The sequence below is a fragment of the Podarcis tiliguerta genome, assembly GCF_965153285.1.
Source record: "Podarcis tiliguerta genome assembly, chromosome: 7".
NCBI classification, from domain to species: Eukaryota; Metazoa; Chordata; class Lepidosauria; order Squamata; family Lacertidae; genus Podarcis; species Podarcis tiliguerta.
In genome coordinates this window covers 57,909,410-57,925,861 of record NC_139540.1, presented here as the reverse complement: position 1 = coordinate 57,925,861, position 16,452 = coordinate 57,909,410, and the positions used below count along the sequence as shown (strand labels likewise).

The following is a 16,452-nucleotide window of genomic DNA, read 5'->3' as shown; positions in this document are numbered from 1 at the left end:
TATAAAGGCACCGATAGGCCGGTCTGGTAATTTTACCTTGTTCTGCTGGCTTACCTTAATAAATAAATTAGGGACAGATCTTTGTGAAATGCCTTTAGAAGGAGAAAAGGGAGAGAAGAAGGGGAAAAAAACCCCAGAGTCTTTAAAGCCTCAATATTCAAAGATAAGAGGATTTGTAACATCAAACACTTTTCTTCATTCTCTCTCTGGTTTGCATTATATATGACCGGGTATATTTTTATATATGTGTGCATGAGTGTGAGAAAGAGAGACAAAGCATTGGCTATACAGTGGGCTATCAATAAGACATTTATTTCCATGAGTTATTGATAACCTCGTAGCTCATAAGTGACAAGGTAAAGTAGACCCACGAGCAAAGTATGAAAGGCCATCAATAACAATTGGAAATAAATGATGTCTCGAGAGCTTACCCATTGTGGGCTGTGTTTCTATAGCGTCAGGTTAAGTTTCAGTTGGTGCTGATGTTGTAGCAACCTGAGGCTTTAGCTGAAGCAAACGTCTTTTCTGTCAGTGCAAGGTGGGGTGGGGGTTGGGAATCTTAGGGACCATATTCGTTACCATGCTGGGAGACGGGTGAAACTGTAGATTATAAGGATGAAAGGAGAGATGACTTCTCTTTGTAAAACATTAAACATGAAAGGGAGCACTGCCAATGCAGCTGGATGGCCATCCTTGTGAAAGAAGACACCCAGGTCAGGATCCTTAAAAGATGCAGGTTGACATAGGGCCTGTTCCTATGTTATACAGGCAGCATCGCTCCTGCCAGGTGGACATATCTCATGGGCTTCCAGACCCTCCAAGTGTAGGGTTGCCATATTTCAAAAAGTAAAAACCAGGAAACCCCAAAACTTCTTGAGGGGTTTTTTAAACAGGAACACGAATTTTCAGTTGACTTGCCTAAGATCCAGGACAAAGCAGGAATTTCAGAGTGTCCCTATTTTCCAGGGACAGTCCTGGATTTACAGAAGCCATCCCAGTTTCTGATTTGATCCCGGAATGTCCCACTTTTCTTTAGGACGTCCCTATTTTCATTGAAGAATTGTTGGAGGGTATAGAGTTTTGCCTGTGTTTCTCCTTGAAACTGCTCTGAACGGCACATGTACCAGACCTTTCAATCTGTAAGTAAATCATATTAAACTTAGTGTGTAGCTCAGCTGCTGTGTGCAGCTGAATAATAATAATAATAATAATAATAATAATAATAATAATAATAATTTATTTGTACCCCGCCCATCTGGCTGGTTTTCCCCAGCCACTCTGGACGGCTTCCACAAAGACCAAAAATACACTAAGATGTCACACATTAAAAACTTCCCTGAACAGGGCTGCCTTAAGATGACTTCTGAATGTCAGATAGTTGTTTATCTCTTTGACATCTGAATAGGATAAAAAGGTTTAGTAACCTATATTCCTAACACTATACTGATGCTTAACTTTTGTGAGTTTAATCTCTGCTACTGGGACTCTCTTCCTGCAGGAGAGTGTGGAAAGCCCCACATTTTGAATCCAGGTACCCAGCCATTTTCTTTTGTTGTTCATCCACACATGTGGGTCCACAGGGATTCATATATTTAATTCCCCACACAAGTGAGGGTGGGGAAGCAACTGTCTGAAACCACGGAGAGCCACTTCCAGCCAGGATAGACTCAGTTTAAGGCATGTTCCTATGTCCCTATCTCACATCTGCATTCTCAAGAGCTGTCTTTCCCAGGAGGGCTATATCATAGGATTCTTCTAATATATGCCTTAGCTCTTAAGCATAAAGGAAAGGAAATGGATGTAAAGATTAATAGTATGACCATGTATGCTGATTTCCCATTTCAAGGTAGTTAAAAAACACTGAAGTGCTGCAGAGAAATATTTCCATACTGGGTAGTTGCAGAAAAGCAAAATATATTCAATGAACGAAATTGTCTGTAGTTACTCAGAAAGAGATCTAAGAGTCACAGCACAAAAGTCACTTGGCATACTGCCATAGTTTAAAAGACAACGTGAAATATCAAGAATTAATATAAAATTAATTTAAAAGAAAGTGTGTTTGAATGGCATTACAGCATAATGTATCTAAATTTAGATACACAGATTGTGTTACAGGAACTGGGGTGGGGGGAATAGGCACACAATCCTCCCCAATCTACCTCTTATACCAGCCTTACCCAGCCTGATTTTTCGGACTACAAATCCCATCAGTTTTAGCCAACATGGCTATAGTCAGGATTGATGAGAGATATAGTCCAAGAGACCAGTTTACAGAAGGCTGCTTTACAGCACTACAGTAGAATACTATTTCCTTAAACATTCATGTATGAGAGATCTAACCCAAGTTTCTCCCCCATATAATTGTCCCAACAACTTTATCCTTAATGTGAGTTTTGTAGCTGTGTAAGAACACGAGCAATAGTCTCACATGTTATCTACATCACAGTGGTTCTCCAAATATGGAACCTTTTTTTTTATGTGCCATCAGTGGATTAAAATACAAAAAAGGGCAATTAAAATGATGAGAGATAGGAGATGTTTAAATGGTCAGGGCATTTATAAACTCATTACTTAAAAGGGGTTAATAATTAAATAAGAATTAGTTCCACTTTTTCAAAATCGAGGAGCAGGCTCTCAAAATACAAGGACCGGTGGTGAACATCAAGTTTAATTAGGAAAAATAAAAAGGAAATACTTCATCACAGGGCATTTTGAAAACTTACGAATGCGACGTGTTGAGAGGGGCCTTTGGGTTAAATACATTTTTTGAAGGATTAGATAACACTCATTATATATGTAAGATATAGACAGTGCTGTTTTTCTAGAAAAAGAGGTGCTGGAACTCACTTGAAGTATTCTGTTCAGTGCACCTGTGAACCCAGCAGTCATGTCACTGGAAATGTCTCAGGTGCTCTTCGCTTGTAGCTGTTCCTTGACAGGATATGAGGACCCAAAGAGACATGACCTAGTTACAGCGTCAATGAAAGAATTGTCTAGAGCAGTGCTTCCCAGTTAAGGGTCCCCAATTAGGGACCCCTAGGTGTCCACTGCCTCATCCCTTGCCTCCCCCCAACTAAATTTTTGTCCTTTTTGCATGGAAATATCACAAATATCATGGTCTGTTTTTAGTATACAGTCATACCTCGGGCTACAGATACTTCAGGCGGCATTTTTTCGGGTTACGGAACGCCGAAACCCAGAAGTACTGGAACGGGTTACATCCGGGTTTGGGCGGTCATGCATGCGCAGAAGCACTAAATTGCGCTTTGCGCATGCGCAGAAGTGCTGAATCGCAATCCATGCGTGTGCAGTTGCGAACGCTGCAGGTTGCGAATGTGCATCCCGCATGGATTACATTCACAACCTGAGCGTCCACTGTACTTAAAATCCTTTGCTTATTAGGGGCTACCCCACATTTTGTTCGAAATATTTCTTTGCAGAGGTAACAACCATAGGGTTATCAAAATTTTCAAAAGTAGGGGGTCCGTGGCTTGGCTTTTGAACAATAGGGGGTCCTATTGGGAACCACTGGTCTAGAGTGAATCATACACCACAGATTCATAGATAGCAAAATTCAGCTTGTCATACATCCAGGAGAAACCTTATCAGTTGGACTTCACTAATTAAAGAGAGGTGCCTGTTCACAATGATAGCTTAACATTCTTCTTCTCAACCTCCCTTCAAAATAAAAAAATAAAAAATAATAGATTCTGATTATGAACTCTTCTAGCGGAACTGTTGCTGCAAAATGCATATGGTAAATGGAAGTTAGTACTGTCTGCACAGATGGCTTGATACTTATTTGTATATTGCTAGAACCAGAAACATAAATATTATTTGCTGCATTTGTTTCCTGCCCTTCCTCCAAGAAATTCAGAATAGAGCATTTTAACCTCACATGCCCCCAGAATGTCAGGGTTGGAAAACAAGAACCTGCTCATGGTCACACAAATTTTTTTTGCGGGCATTTAAGATTCACACTGAATATTTCTTGCAATCATGCCTACTCATTAGCAACTCATTCGTCTTCTGTGCTGTTAGTATACTATACTTATTTGAGAGTGAAACTGCTTAAAGGGTGGGGGGGAATATGAGCTCACAAAATATGAAGATGACAAAAGATGCAGAGATTGCACTTTGTATAATAAAATGATAATGCTATGCTATATCTGACATTTGAAAAATCAGGGGATAGTGATATGAACATCAACAAGATATAGTCTGTTGCCACTGGAGCAGAGGCAGTTTTAGAACAGCACAGCTGGTTTAGGAGCTGCGCTGCAGGTGGCGCTACACCAATTCTGTAAAACAGTGCGAATTTTAGCGTCACACGGTAAAATTTTGGCGTCACGCGGTTGGGGCGAATTTTTGCGTCACACAGGGCGCCGTTGGAATTTGAGAGCCCAAAGTCTGCAACTGGCTGGAGCATTTTATTCAAGGATACAAGCCAGCCCTGGAACAAAATGTTGCAGTGTGAAGTTCTTCTGTTCAGTTTTTGTCAGCCAGTGATGCTGTTCTCAAGGATATTCCATTCCATTCCACCTCCCACACAGTTTTTCACCCCACACCCCAATAGTTACCATTCCGTGGCTACTCTGTCCTCTTTGGGCTGTTTTGAACAGTTTTCTCCTCCTTAGCCCCCCCCCCCCCCAATATTTTTTGTGTTGCTGCAAACCTTTGGTGATTCCCTGAGCCTGCTGATAATACTGAGGTTTATCTATGCCTGCTATGGTTTACCTGAACCAGTTATACATACACACACAATGCAAACACTGCTGGTGCAAAATTTGGTATCTCAATATGTTCATTTTTCATTTTAATAGCCCAACAAGCCTGAAACGCAACCAAAAAACCCAGATTCTGGAAACAGAATTACCAGGTCTGAAGGCATATGAGGCCAGCCCCTTGCAGAAACTAAGCTGGTCTGGGTCTTGTTGGTTTCTGGATGAGAAGAGATTGCCAAGGACCCTCATGTATGTTGCCTTGAGTTGGAGGAAAGGGGAGATACAGATGTAAATAATAATAATAATAATAATAATAATAATAATAATAATACTTACCTGTTGGGTTTATCTTTTTGCCAAGACATTTAACTCTGTTCACATTTAAAATGTGGATCATCCTCCTCGGTTCCCTTCCTCTGCAGAGAGGAAAAGGTGCCGAAAGCCTAAATCTCAGCAGAAAGTGATAGTGACAAGGTTTCAGACCACTCTCTTCCTGCCCAGTTGAGAAAACCAGGTCCAGTGTGAGGCCTGCCATATGCATTGGGCTGGTGACATGTTGAGACAACCTCATGGTCGTCATGGCAGCCATGAAGTCCTGAGCCAACCCAGAGCCAGTTGCCTCAGCATGGATGTTGAAGACCCTCCAAACCAGCGGTCTGGGAGTCTTCAAAACCACCTGTGTGACCAGCTCTGTCAGCTGAGGCAAGCAGACTGTTGGGCAGCAAGCTGCGCGGTAAACCAGCAAAATCCCTAATCTGTTCCAATTGCCCAATGCCAGGAACACTTGATGCTATCTGGAAAACTGACTTCGACACTCCACACAGGTCTGTGTTTTCCAGCCACTGTTTCTTATACTCTCACTTGCTCAGTATTTCATGTATCACTTTATTCATTAGCAAAGATGGCATAAAGGAGGGGGGAAGCCAATAACATAGGATATCTCGGAAGCCAGTGCACTCAAAACAAACCATTCAACTTAAACATATGCATACAAATTATTCTAACCTGCATGATGTACACAGAATTCTAGACTCTTTGACTGTGGGGGCACTATATAATTTAGAAGAGTCAGTCAGTTCACATAAGCTCAGACTCCTTTCTCCTGCAAGCTTGCTGATGAAGACTCAAGAATGGTTCCGGAATGGTTTATCTGCCCATCTGTTCAGACCAGATTGGCGCCAGAAGAATGGGATCCATACTGGGATTTCCCACCAGTTTCCTAAAGTGAAATCAGATTAGCTCTAAGAACCAAATCTGTACAACCAAAACAATTAACTACAGTAGTGTATCTAGTTTCACACAGATTTTAATTAAGATGGAACAGTGAGATTTCACTGCACCTACTAAATCTAGAGATCCTGTTAAGTTTGGTGGGAGGGGGAAACAGACTTCACATCAGGATTTTGTGCAAGAGAAAAATTATAACTGCAAGAAAATTCATGAGAATCTTACCTAGTTCTAGTAGTGGCAAATATATAGAAATAAATGATGCTTCCAGTGAGGTGTCAGTGAGTAAAAACTATACTTTAATATCCACCTCTCACATGGTGATTTGGTGGTTGAGACTTATTTCCAAGCAGAGTTTTAGATGGACAAGTGCATTTTGGATCAGAATGGTAAACTTATCAGCAACCAGATCCTAAACGTGTTTCCTTGGAGTACAAGCAGGCAGCCTTATCCAATGTATGACTTTGGATGGCAGTTCCGCTAAGTTTAATGGACAAACTCTTTGAGTAAGTGATTGTAGCCATAATCCCAGTGACTAAAATTCTAAAAGTATTGTAGCTTAACTGGTTTCTGACTACTGTATCTATTTTTCACTTACATTCCATATGCAGACTGGGGCTTTTTGGTGTGTGTAAAAATAACAAATGTTCCTCTAAACGTTTTAAAAACTTGCTTAAGGAATAACTGCTGTCAAATATATTTTTAAATGTCATGTAAGAGAAGTAAAATATATTTTTTGTGTTGTATGGAAATGTGTTTGTTTGCATGTGATTGTGTGTTCCATGGTCTCTTCGCACTGAGGACTTTAGAATTGTGTGTCCCAATTCATATTCTAGAATTCTGGCTGTTCCAGAATCAAGAAGTATAATAAAATGGACATATACAATCACAGTTTAAAATAAAATTATTCTCACTGCATTTGTTTCACAAACAGTCTGTGCACAAGGATTGTGTACCTTTGAACCCACTGGCTGCAGAGTGGCTCATTGGACATCAGAATCAGTGGAAGTAGATCCAGTACATTTATTCATGCAGTACACTAAACCTATAGAACTGTATGATTTCATGACTACAAAATCATTGCATGGTGGTTCAGAAATATAGGACAGTGCTTTTTTCCCTAAGAGATAACATTTTAGCTCATTATTCAGCAGTTTAATGGTTTTAATTTGGAATAGTTTAAGAAGGCTTCGTAGAAGGTTGGTGCAAGGCATTATGGAATTAAAAGGCTGCAGTCCACTCCAAGCGAGGTATGTGCATGTTAATTTTAATGTGCTGTCTCAAAGTACAGAAATCCGGGCATTTCCAGCATCATATTTAAAACATGGTACATTGAACTAATACGTGATCTGGGGCACTAATGAGGCAAATTAAGTTACAGGTATGAATTTTACATTAAATGGATTAATATTATATGGCATGGAGGAATTTTAAATACCCTATCGCCATGAATTTTTAATAGTTATGTGCTCTAATTTAATGTTGCAAGGCAATTGCTTTTCTTAAGAGAAGCCGCCCCCCCCCCCCCTCCACACACTTCTCCGCATTCAAGTTTGGATCTGATTATTATCTGCTAAATACCCTGGGTGTCAATAAATATGACGGGTGGGGGTGGGTGAAAGAATCCTAGAGATATGAAAATGCTCTGAATGGAACTGGAAGCTGCTGTCTTCTTCAGAGACTAGCTGGTGAAGTGATAATTAAGCAGCCTGAAGAATAAATGTTGCGCGGAGACGGCGGGGGGGGGGGGGAGATAACAATCGGCCATTGCTTCTTCTCGGCCTCGGGGCGAGATCACGAGAAGAGCAGCGCCTGTCACTATGCAAGGCTGTGGCGAGGGCTCCGCGAGCCGCTGGGGAAAGCGAGATCCCGGCAGGCGAGGAGCGAGAGCGAATTCCATTCGCATTCCCGCAGTTCTTCGGAAGGAACTTCTTTCCCCCTCCCTCCCTCCTTCCCTCCTTCTCTCTCTCTCTCTCTCTCTCAATCTCTCCTCCCTCGGGTTCAAAAACCTCCCTTTTCGCCGAGACCCTACACAGCGTTTGACAGAATGGAGCCGCTCGCCATTGGCTGGCTCGGCGTTCCGTAGAGAAAACTGCCGCTGCCGATTGGCTAAAGCGCGGCGCTCAATACTCGTGCCTCACTTCTTTCTCTTTTTTACATACACATCGCCCCTCCCTTACTCTTGTGTGTCTCTCCCACCCCCTCGCTCTTTTCTCTCGCTCGCTCTTTTCTCTCCTTTTCCTTGGGCCCGGGCAGCGCGCGCCCCGCCCAGCCTCTACCCCGCGCTAGATATATATACGGCGGCGTTGCAAACTGGGCTGAGCAGAGCCGGGTTGGGACTGGAGTGGCGGCAGAAGGGAAAGAGGGGAAGTAAGCAGCCCGCTAGGTAAACAGTATATCTATAGATATATTGCTTGGGTAGGTGACGGCTGGAATTTATCCATTTTTATTTTTCCTTTTTACACGGTTTTCTCCCGCTGCTTCCTGTTTTTATCCCTCCCCCTCGTCGCGCACCCCGTTTGCAAAACCCGGACTCTCCGTTGTTTTGATTTGCCCACCGCTGGCTGCATCGCCTCTTGTCTTGCTTGCACTGCGGGTGGGAGCTGCTTGGCCGGGGCGCCCGAGGGCTCTGCCCGCCCGCCGGCGTTTCTTTTGCACCATGAAAGCGGTGAGTCCCGTGCGACACCCCAGCAGGAAGGCGCTGGCGGGCTGCTGTTGCGGAGGAGGAGGAGGTGGTGGTGGAGGCGGCGGCGACCTGGCGCTGCGTTGCCTGGCCGAGCACGGCTGCTACAAGGGGAGCCCGTCTCCGGGCGAGGAGCCGGCGGCGCTGTGCCTCCAGTGCGATATGAATGACTGTTACAGCCGCCTCCGGAAGCTGGTGCCCACCATCCCGCCCAACAAGCGGGTCAGCAAAGTGGAGATCTTGCAGCATGTCATCGACTACATCCTCGACCTGCAGCTGGCCCTCGAGACGCACCCGGCGCTGCTCCGGCAACAGCAGCAGCAGCCGCCGCTGCCGCCTCCCCCGCTGCACCCGGCCAGCTACCCGGCAGGGCCTCCCAGGACCCCGCTCACGGCGCTCAACAGCGACCCGGTAAGAGCCGCGGCGGCGGCGGGCAGAGAAGCCGGGCGCTGCTCGCAGCTCCGACGGGCCGGGGAGGGAGAGGCGCGCCGGGTTGGGCAGCGGCAGGAGCGCACACGCGCCGCTCAACTCCGCCGGGGCGCTCGGAGGCGGGACGCCGTGCGCCCCCAGAGCGGGAGGAATGGATGGGTGGATAAACGGGTGGCCGTGGCCCTCCTGCTTATTATGGAGCGAGAACCTGCCCCTCTTTCTCCTCCCTCCCCCCCCCCCGTAGCGAAAAGACCCAGAGCAGATCATTGGGGGGCAAAGTAGAACCCCGAGGTCGCGATCCACCGACCCTCGAAAGCTCGGGAGTGCTTTTATGTGAAGGGTCCGTTTCGGGGCCCCGGTAAGCGATTGGGTGCAAGATCGGGTCCCGACACTGCGATCCACCAGACAATGAAGTCGGGGCGTGGGGATCTTTGGAGCGACCCCCATCCTCAAAGCTTCCCCCTTCCCTCCTTTGGTGATGTCTGATTTAGGTAGAGTGCGCGCCTGCCGGACACGGACAATTGTTCTTCCTGTATTTTGTACAACATCTAGCATACGGTGGCAGCCTGCAGTCTGCAGAATACTAGCATCGGATCGGGTGCCGACCTCTGCAGGAGGGAAGCTCGTTAAATCCCGACAATATGGGTTAATTGGCTTGTGGGTTGCAAATTGCACGTGAAATTGGGTTGCCTGTGTTTTTGTGCGAGTGCCAATATAGACACATAACTGCACACTTAACAGAGTGCAAGATGCAATTTGTACACATACAGACTGTATTGTCATTCGGTAGCTATACATATGCACCACATAGCCTTTCTGTTTCAGCTGGTGTGCAGCAAAGTGGATCTAGCCTTTGCATGTTTCCAGGCGCATAATTCACTTAACGTGCCCCTTGTATATGCCTCATATGCAGCCTGCTTCCATTTCTTGGAATGGGCTTTATTTCCCCATCTCACATGGGAGGTCTTATGGAGCCAGTGTGGATACAGATGCATATCGGCACACATCTGCCTCACAGTGCTGAGCTGGGTCCCATAGAACGGGCTGGACACAGCTTTGGAAGAGAGCCGAGATACCTACTGCATCTACTAGTTGTGGTGTTTATGACTAGAGGTGGCTTGGGGTCAGTGCCTTTAGGACTAGACCATTAAAAATACAAAATACAAGCACTCCAGATGGGTAGGAATATTAATTGTTTCAATTAATATTATGTGAGACTAGACTACCATCATCTTTCCCTGTGATCTACCATCCCCTGCAGTGAAGATCTACTCAAAGAAAGAATCGTGCTCCAGTTGTTCAGTTAACAAACTCACACCTCTTGTCAAATCTCTGGGTTTTGCTATGGATGATGCCCTTCCTTGGTTGCACAGGGGAAGCACATGACCCTCAGCTGCAACTGGGGTCCCTGTGGGTCTGCAAAGCAAGAGGCTGTCACGTTTGGCAGCATGCAACCTGTCACTAGTTGCTAGCCCAGGAAGGGATCCATAGAGAGCTTTCAGTTTCCTCTGCCCCTTTGTGAGGTTGTCCTGCATCCCTTTATTGTGGGGCTTCTCCGTCTTCTAGAGAGCCACGGGAGGAAGGTTGCCGATTGCTAAGCTTGTTGTTTGTGCTAACTCTAACGCCGCGCTCCTGTTCTCTCGTTACTGTGCAGGCTGGGGCTGTTAATAAGCCGGGGGACAGTATTCTGTGCCGCTGAACTGCACTTGCAAGGTGAGTATCGTCTTTTAAGATTTGGTGTGTCAGCAGAGCTGGGGTCAGGGTCCTTTGCCATGTGTGTTGGTTTCCATCTAAGGCTGCAATTCTAGGTACACTTACCTGGAACCAAGTCTCGTGGAATTCCCTAGGCCTTCAAAGTAAATATAGTTAGGACCAGGTTGTAATTCTTGCTCAACAATTAGGCACTCCAGTCTCAGGCACACTTACTGGAAACTGAGTACAATTGGAACCGTAGGACATGAGTACCTGTTAGATGTATTTACACTTTGTATGCTAGGCTGCAATTCACCAGCTAATTCAGGCAGATTTAAGATTTAAACCAATGTAATCCAGTCAATTCAATTGTTCAGTTGTTCTGGCTTAATGATTTTGTGACTCAGGTTCAAACGTACACTTATTTTCTGTTTAATTCTACACGTTTACCTTACAGGGGCAGGTCAATGTGTATACACTTATTTATTTACTATATATATAGGATTGTGGCAGGTTAAGTAAAATCAACCTTTTCAATAAATTCCAGACAGTGTAAATTAGATAAAACAGCTGGGGGAAACAATGCACTTTCTCATATTCCTTTAAGGAAGAGGAGTGTTGCATTTTTGTCTACATCTTCAGGCTTTTAACTGGTTCACAGATCAGGCCGTCTCCTTGGCATGTTCCTTAGGAGTTCTGTCCCTTCCCATGAAAGCAATGAATAATACATTTATGGAAATGTTGGTTGTCTTAAAGGAATTCTTTGACAGTCAGGCTGTGATCTGCACACCCACTTGCTGGGAAGCAAGTCCCATTTAACTCCATGCTACTTGCTGCCAAGTAAACATGCCTAGGACGGGGCGCAGTGTTTTCTTGCCCCTCTGCCCGATCTGCAGCAACAAGAGATGGGAGGAAGGACGAGGAGGAGGGAAACTCCTCCTTTCTTTTTTCTCTTCCTCTCTCCTCCGGAGAGCTTCTAGCTTGGACCTGCAGCTGTGTGTTCCTCTGCTTGGCCTAGCCTGGGAGCTGCGGTTGTTGTTTGACCTGGTTTGTTTTGGGTTGTTGATCAAGCATGTCTTCTGTTTTGTTGGTGGCGCCAGTCAGTCTGGAGCAGAATGGTTCACACCCCCACTCTATTCATTCCTCTTCCACAGGTGTGCAGCAGGCAGATCCCGAGCCAGAGACGCAGAAAGAAAGACACATTAGAGAGGGAGGGGGAAAAAAGAAAGAAAGAAATGTCAGCCACTGGGCAGAAGGAAAAATAATAATAAATCAACTACTCCAGAATTCTTTCCATACTTCCTTTAGAAAAAAAGAGAAAGAGAGAAAAATAATTTCACAACTTTGCACGTCCATAGCATTTTACACACATGTCTCTTAACTCTTTTGTTTTAGATCAGATGTGAATTGTACACTTGTCTGGGAGGGAGGGGGTTTAAATCTTCAGCATACGTAAGTGTGGCCCTTCTGTTGATAGAAGATCAAGGGCAAATCAGAGTTTAGAAGTATAACTTTAATGCGCTGAGCAGCTGAAAACTGAAGCTTTACTAATCTACCAGAGGCGTTGTAGATAACTTTTGTTTTGACATCTATTGTTTAAAATAGATGATTTTATTGTTTCCTCAGGGACTTTCTTCTCCCTGCAGGAGTGTTACATATTGTATAGATTAAAAAAAAATAAAAAATGAGTGACATTTCATACTATGTATATAGAGAGAGGTTCTATAAGTGTGAGAAAAGTATATGCTTTAATAGACCTACTGTAATTATAAAATATTTTTAATTAAATATTTTTTTGTAAATATTATAAAGCTGTGTATGTTTTTTTTTAAAATCTGTGGGAAGATTTCTTTAGGAAAACTGTTTCTGGCTTAAGTGCAGAACTGCTGATGATGAAAATATGTTGGATGTCGGGGGGGGGTCGTCTCTTCCTTTCCTCTCCCCCCCCCACCCCCTTTAGATTCAGAAACCACAGCTGTAGGTAAAGTTGGTCCTGCATGAATGCATGAGATGTCTAACCACAAATAAACTTGTTGAGTCCATACAGATGTGTTTTTCTTTAATTTGAATTTAAAAAGATGTTTGTATCATACGGTTTTGAAGCTACATTTTTTTGTCTGTTAGGCACAGGGGGTGGTGGTTTATATTACAGTGTATGCGAAACAGCGTTGAGATGTAAGGGTTTTGTTTGTTACGAACTGAGATGACTACTTTTTTCAATATGGGTACAGTGCTGAGGAATAATAATGAGCATTTATAAAATTCTTTTGTTGCCTAAACAGAAATAGGAATCACAAAACACGGAACACTTTTTTAACACCAAGAGGGATGCTACCCCAGAATTTCAGCCCTGTGGCATATTGCTTTGGAAAAACAGTGAAAAACGTTTTCTGCTTATAACCAAAGGGCAAACTATCAACAAATGTACAGTTGCTGTTTCTTTCGTCCAAAGACTATTGATACTGAAACTTTGGGAGGGGGGAATAGGGGTGGGACAAGAGGGAACATTTCAGTCTGATTACTGGTGTAAATCAATTTCAAAGAACTTAGACCAAAAAATAAAAATCAGATGACTGTATCAAGATTATTTTTCTAATATACAGCAGCATTCATTTCATTACAGCTCTGTTACATCTGAAAATCCTGTTTAGTCTCTTGTTATGTGTAACTTCTACATGTAAACATTAAACTAGATTGACGTGCCCTTGTGCTGTGCTTGGTTTCTTTCTTCAGTACTTGCAGAACTCCCTATTATCTGATCCACTTTCCTTAAAACGTGGTGCTTAATGGTTAATCTTATAGCAACAGTTTGTATAGTCCATGTTCCACCTTCTGTCCAGCCTCTGAGAAAGGTACACATTTTGTGGGATCATCAGTATTCCACACACCAGTGAGATAGGATTTTCACAGAGTGGGTGAATTAAGTAGGATTTAATTGGGTGCTTTGTAAATAGTTAGCCAACTGTGTGTAGCATGGTCTGCTTGATTTATTAAAAAAAAAAAAGTGGGCGGATTTGTTTCAGATTTTTAAAAGTGTCAAAATACTTTGGCCTGAGGATCTTTTTTATTCTGCAAAATACTTATGTGCATACTGAAATAATTTATCTACTGACAAATGTGGTAAAAGGTCACTGTTTTCTTAATCAAAATGCCTAGTATTTGCAATGAACTTAGCCAAAACACTAGCTTACAGTTGCAGATATGCTGCACCTAATACTATATATTTTTCTTACTGTAAATCCATTAAATGAATGATCTTCACATTCATGTAAGAGCCTAGACACCTGAGTTTGTTTGTTGCCCCAGCGTGAATTTGTTTGAAAGGAGTTTTAATGAACAACAATAGCAGCTGTTTTATAAAGCAACCGTTCATAGAAATGAAGAAATTCAAACGAATGAGGATTTCTTTATGGAGCATACTAAAAGGCTACTTAGAAGGATTGATAATTCACTGTCGCATTGTGACATCTCAGAAGGAAAATATATCAAGCAGGTAGGTCAGCTCTCTGCTGAGGATTACCAAAATTGTTCTCAGGCTTCAGTTTAGTTAAGGTTAAAGAACACTTACATCCACATGTGTACATGGAAAAGGTACTATTTTTGTGCAGAACAAGAGGAGAGGGAAATAATCAAAGACATGATTGACTTGCTGTTTGCAGCTATTACTGTGTCTCATTCTAAGGGCAAGAGAAAAAGGTAGTTTGGAGGTTTGGATGGGCTTGCAGTTGCCCTTGCATGTCATTTGCATGCTGCAATACCTGCTTCATCTCAGAAGTCACTTGAGCCTTTTTCACAAGTGACACTAAGAACACCTCTGAGTCTAGAACGTTTCCAGCGTGGATGTTAATGCAGCACAGTGAGCAAAATAAAGCACATCCATGCCACTTAGATCCTCTCAATCAATTCGCATAGCGGGGGTGAGAGATGCAAAAGCCAATCCAAATGTGTCTTTTCAACGCAACCTTGCTCCAGCCAAACCTCAGAACTATTTCCATCCTCATTAGCTTGAATAATAATGATAAAAGGCTCCTCCCAAAGTGGTCCATCGCTGTCGTGTGCTGAAGGCCACCTTCTGTGCTGCTGACTGCTCAGTTTGATGGTTATTCCTTGCATAGTGACATTGAGAAGCAAGTACATCCTTGTAAGTGGAATAAATGTTTGGTTTACGCTGTAAAAGCAGTGCTAGCCGGCCAGTTAAATCCGGAGTTTCAGTTGCACTGTCAACAAGCAGTTAAACTTGCGCAGGCGGCTGGAACTTGCAAAAATGAGCCAACCTTGAAATGAGAATAGGACTGACAATAGGATTCACCGGAATAGTTTCAAAGCGCCGTTCCAGTTTCTTACAAGCTACTTTTGCTGTTCTGCAGAATAACCCAATTCTTCAGTAAACTCTTCCAAATAATTGACTGGATGCTCATTGTCCGCTTATACAAAACTAAATAACCCTATCATTGCTGGAAATATTAAACATCACTGACAGGCCGTTGAGTATCCAAAGTTCATAATAATGATTGACAAAAGACATCACCATGTAAGGTGAAATGGGAAAGATCCGTTACATACAGTGGTTGCAATCTATGGCTTCATTTCCAGGCTTCTCTTACCAGTTTAATGACGGTGCCAACACTCACGACTGGAGAAACTAGGTTGAGCTGCTGTGATGTTTTTATAACACTTAAGTGCTTTTCCTCTTCACAGACACCGCTGTCTAGGCATGTGGAAGTAAGTTCCGCAGCTGTAAATGCAACTTACACAACGAGAGCCTTTCCGGATGAGGCCAAAGGCTCATTTTCTCCCAGTAGCCAACCAGATGCATATGGAAAACGTGGGACATGAGTGTAAGAGCACAGTCCACCTTTGCGATTCCCAGAAATTGCTATTCAGAAGCAAACTGTTTACCTCCAAATGTACATAGGATTTTTAGGCGGAGGGAGGTATTTAGGATGGGGAAGCTTGCATATTTGATATATTTTTAGGCAAACTTAACAGCAGAGCAAGAAACGTCTGTACGAGTGCAGTTTCCCCCAATAGGGGGAGTATTGTGCAACATCTCTTACCAACTTGTCCCCTGCGTATTCTCCGCTCCTACAGGATGTCAAGGAGAGTGGTTGCTATTGCCTAATGTAGGAGAAGCCAAGCAAATAAGTGCAATAAGATAAACATAGTACTGCATCCTGCCCTGTCATGGCTGCCACTGATAGTAGGATTGCTGACTGGAGGAGGCTGGGAAAGAGTGTGGATAATCCCTGTTTATTGCTCTGTCTGCACTGATTCCTAAATATCTGTGTAGCATCTGTACAGCCATGGAGGATCTCAGTGCAAATGTTAGCCCAATGCTGTTTATGTGAGCCTCACTTTGGACAGGTCATTGGATCAATACCTGCTCCACACCTACAATATGTTGATGCTTTTTATCTTTGTGATATATGAGTTGACAAAGATGTCTCTGGATTCCACAGTGGGAAGAAAGCACACGAGATATGAAAGAAAAAAGCTACGCATCTTTAAACAAAGTAAAAACCACCAAGTTCAGTGAAGCCCCCTGCAAGGTGCGCATAAGATTGCAGCCTTGGCTTAATAACTAGGTGGCAGTTTGCAGAGGGTTGCTAAAGCAGAACCCCATTACCGTATACTTTTTATTTCTCGGGGGGGGGGGGATTCCTGCGGAACCATAGACAAGGAGAGCAGATCTGTCTT

The 16,452-nt window shown here is 43.5% G+C and overlaps 1 protein-coding gene across 2 annotated transcripts; it reads left to right on the top strand.

The window, feature by feature from the left end:
- The first annotated feature begins 8,133 nt into the window (after positions 1–8,133).
- ID4 (inhibitor of DNA binding 4) lies at positions 8,134–13,458 on the top strand. Of its 2 annotated transcripts, none has more exons than XM_083449717.1 (3): positions 8,134–9,045; positions 10,718–10,776; positions 13,038–13,458. In XM_083449717.1, exons 1-2 carry the CDS (start codon positions 8,611–8,613, stop codon positions 10,760–10,762), a joined length of 480 nt encoding a protein of 159 aa, XP_083305843.1. In that variant the 5' UTR covers positions 8,134–8,610; the 3' UTR covers positions 10,763–10,776; positions 13,038–13,458. The 2 variants fall into 2 exon arrangements, with proteins under 2 accessions (XP_083305843.1, XP_083305842.1); XM_083449716.1 differs by having other exon boundaries at positions 8,137–9,045; positions 11,910–13,458.
- The last annotated feature ends 2,994 nt before the right edge of the window (positions 13,459–16,452 follow it).

Bases quoted from the DNA above. Each gene is read 5' to 3' on its own strand.
- ID4 (XM_083449717.1), top strand. From the start codon at position 8,611: ATGAAAGCGGTGAGTCCCGTGCGACACCCCAGCAGGAAGGCGCTGGCG. The intron at 9,046-10,717 runs GTAAGAGCCGCG...GTTACTGTGCAG, and splicing joins CGGCGCTCAACAGCGACCCG to GCTGGGGCTGTTAATAAGCC.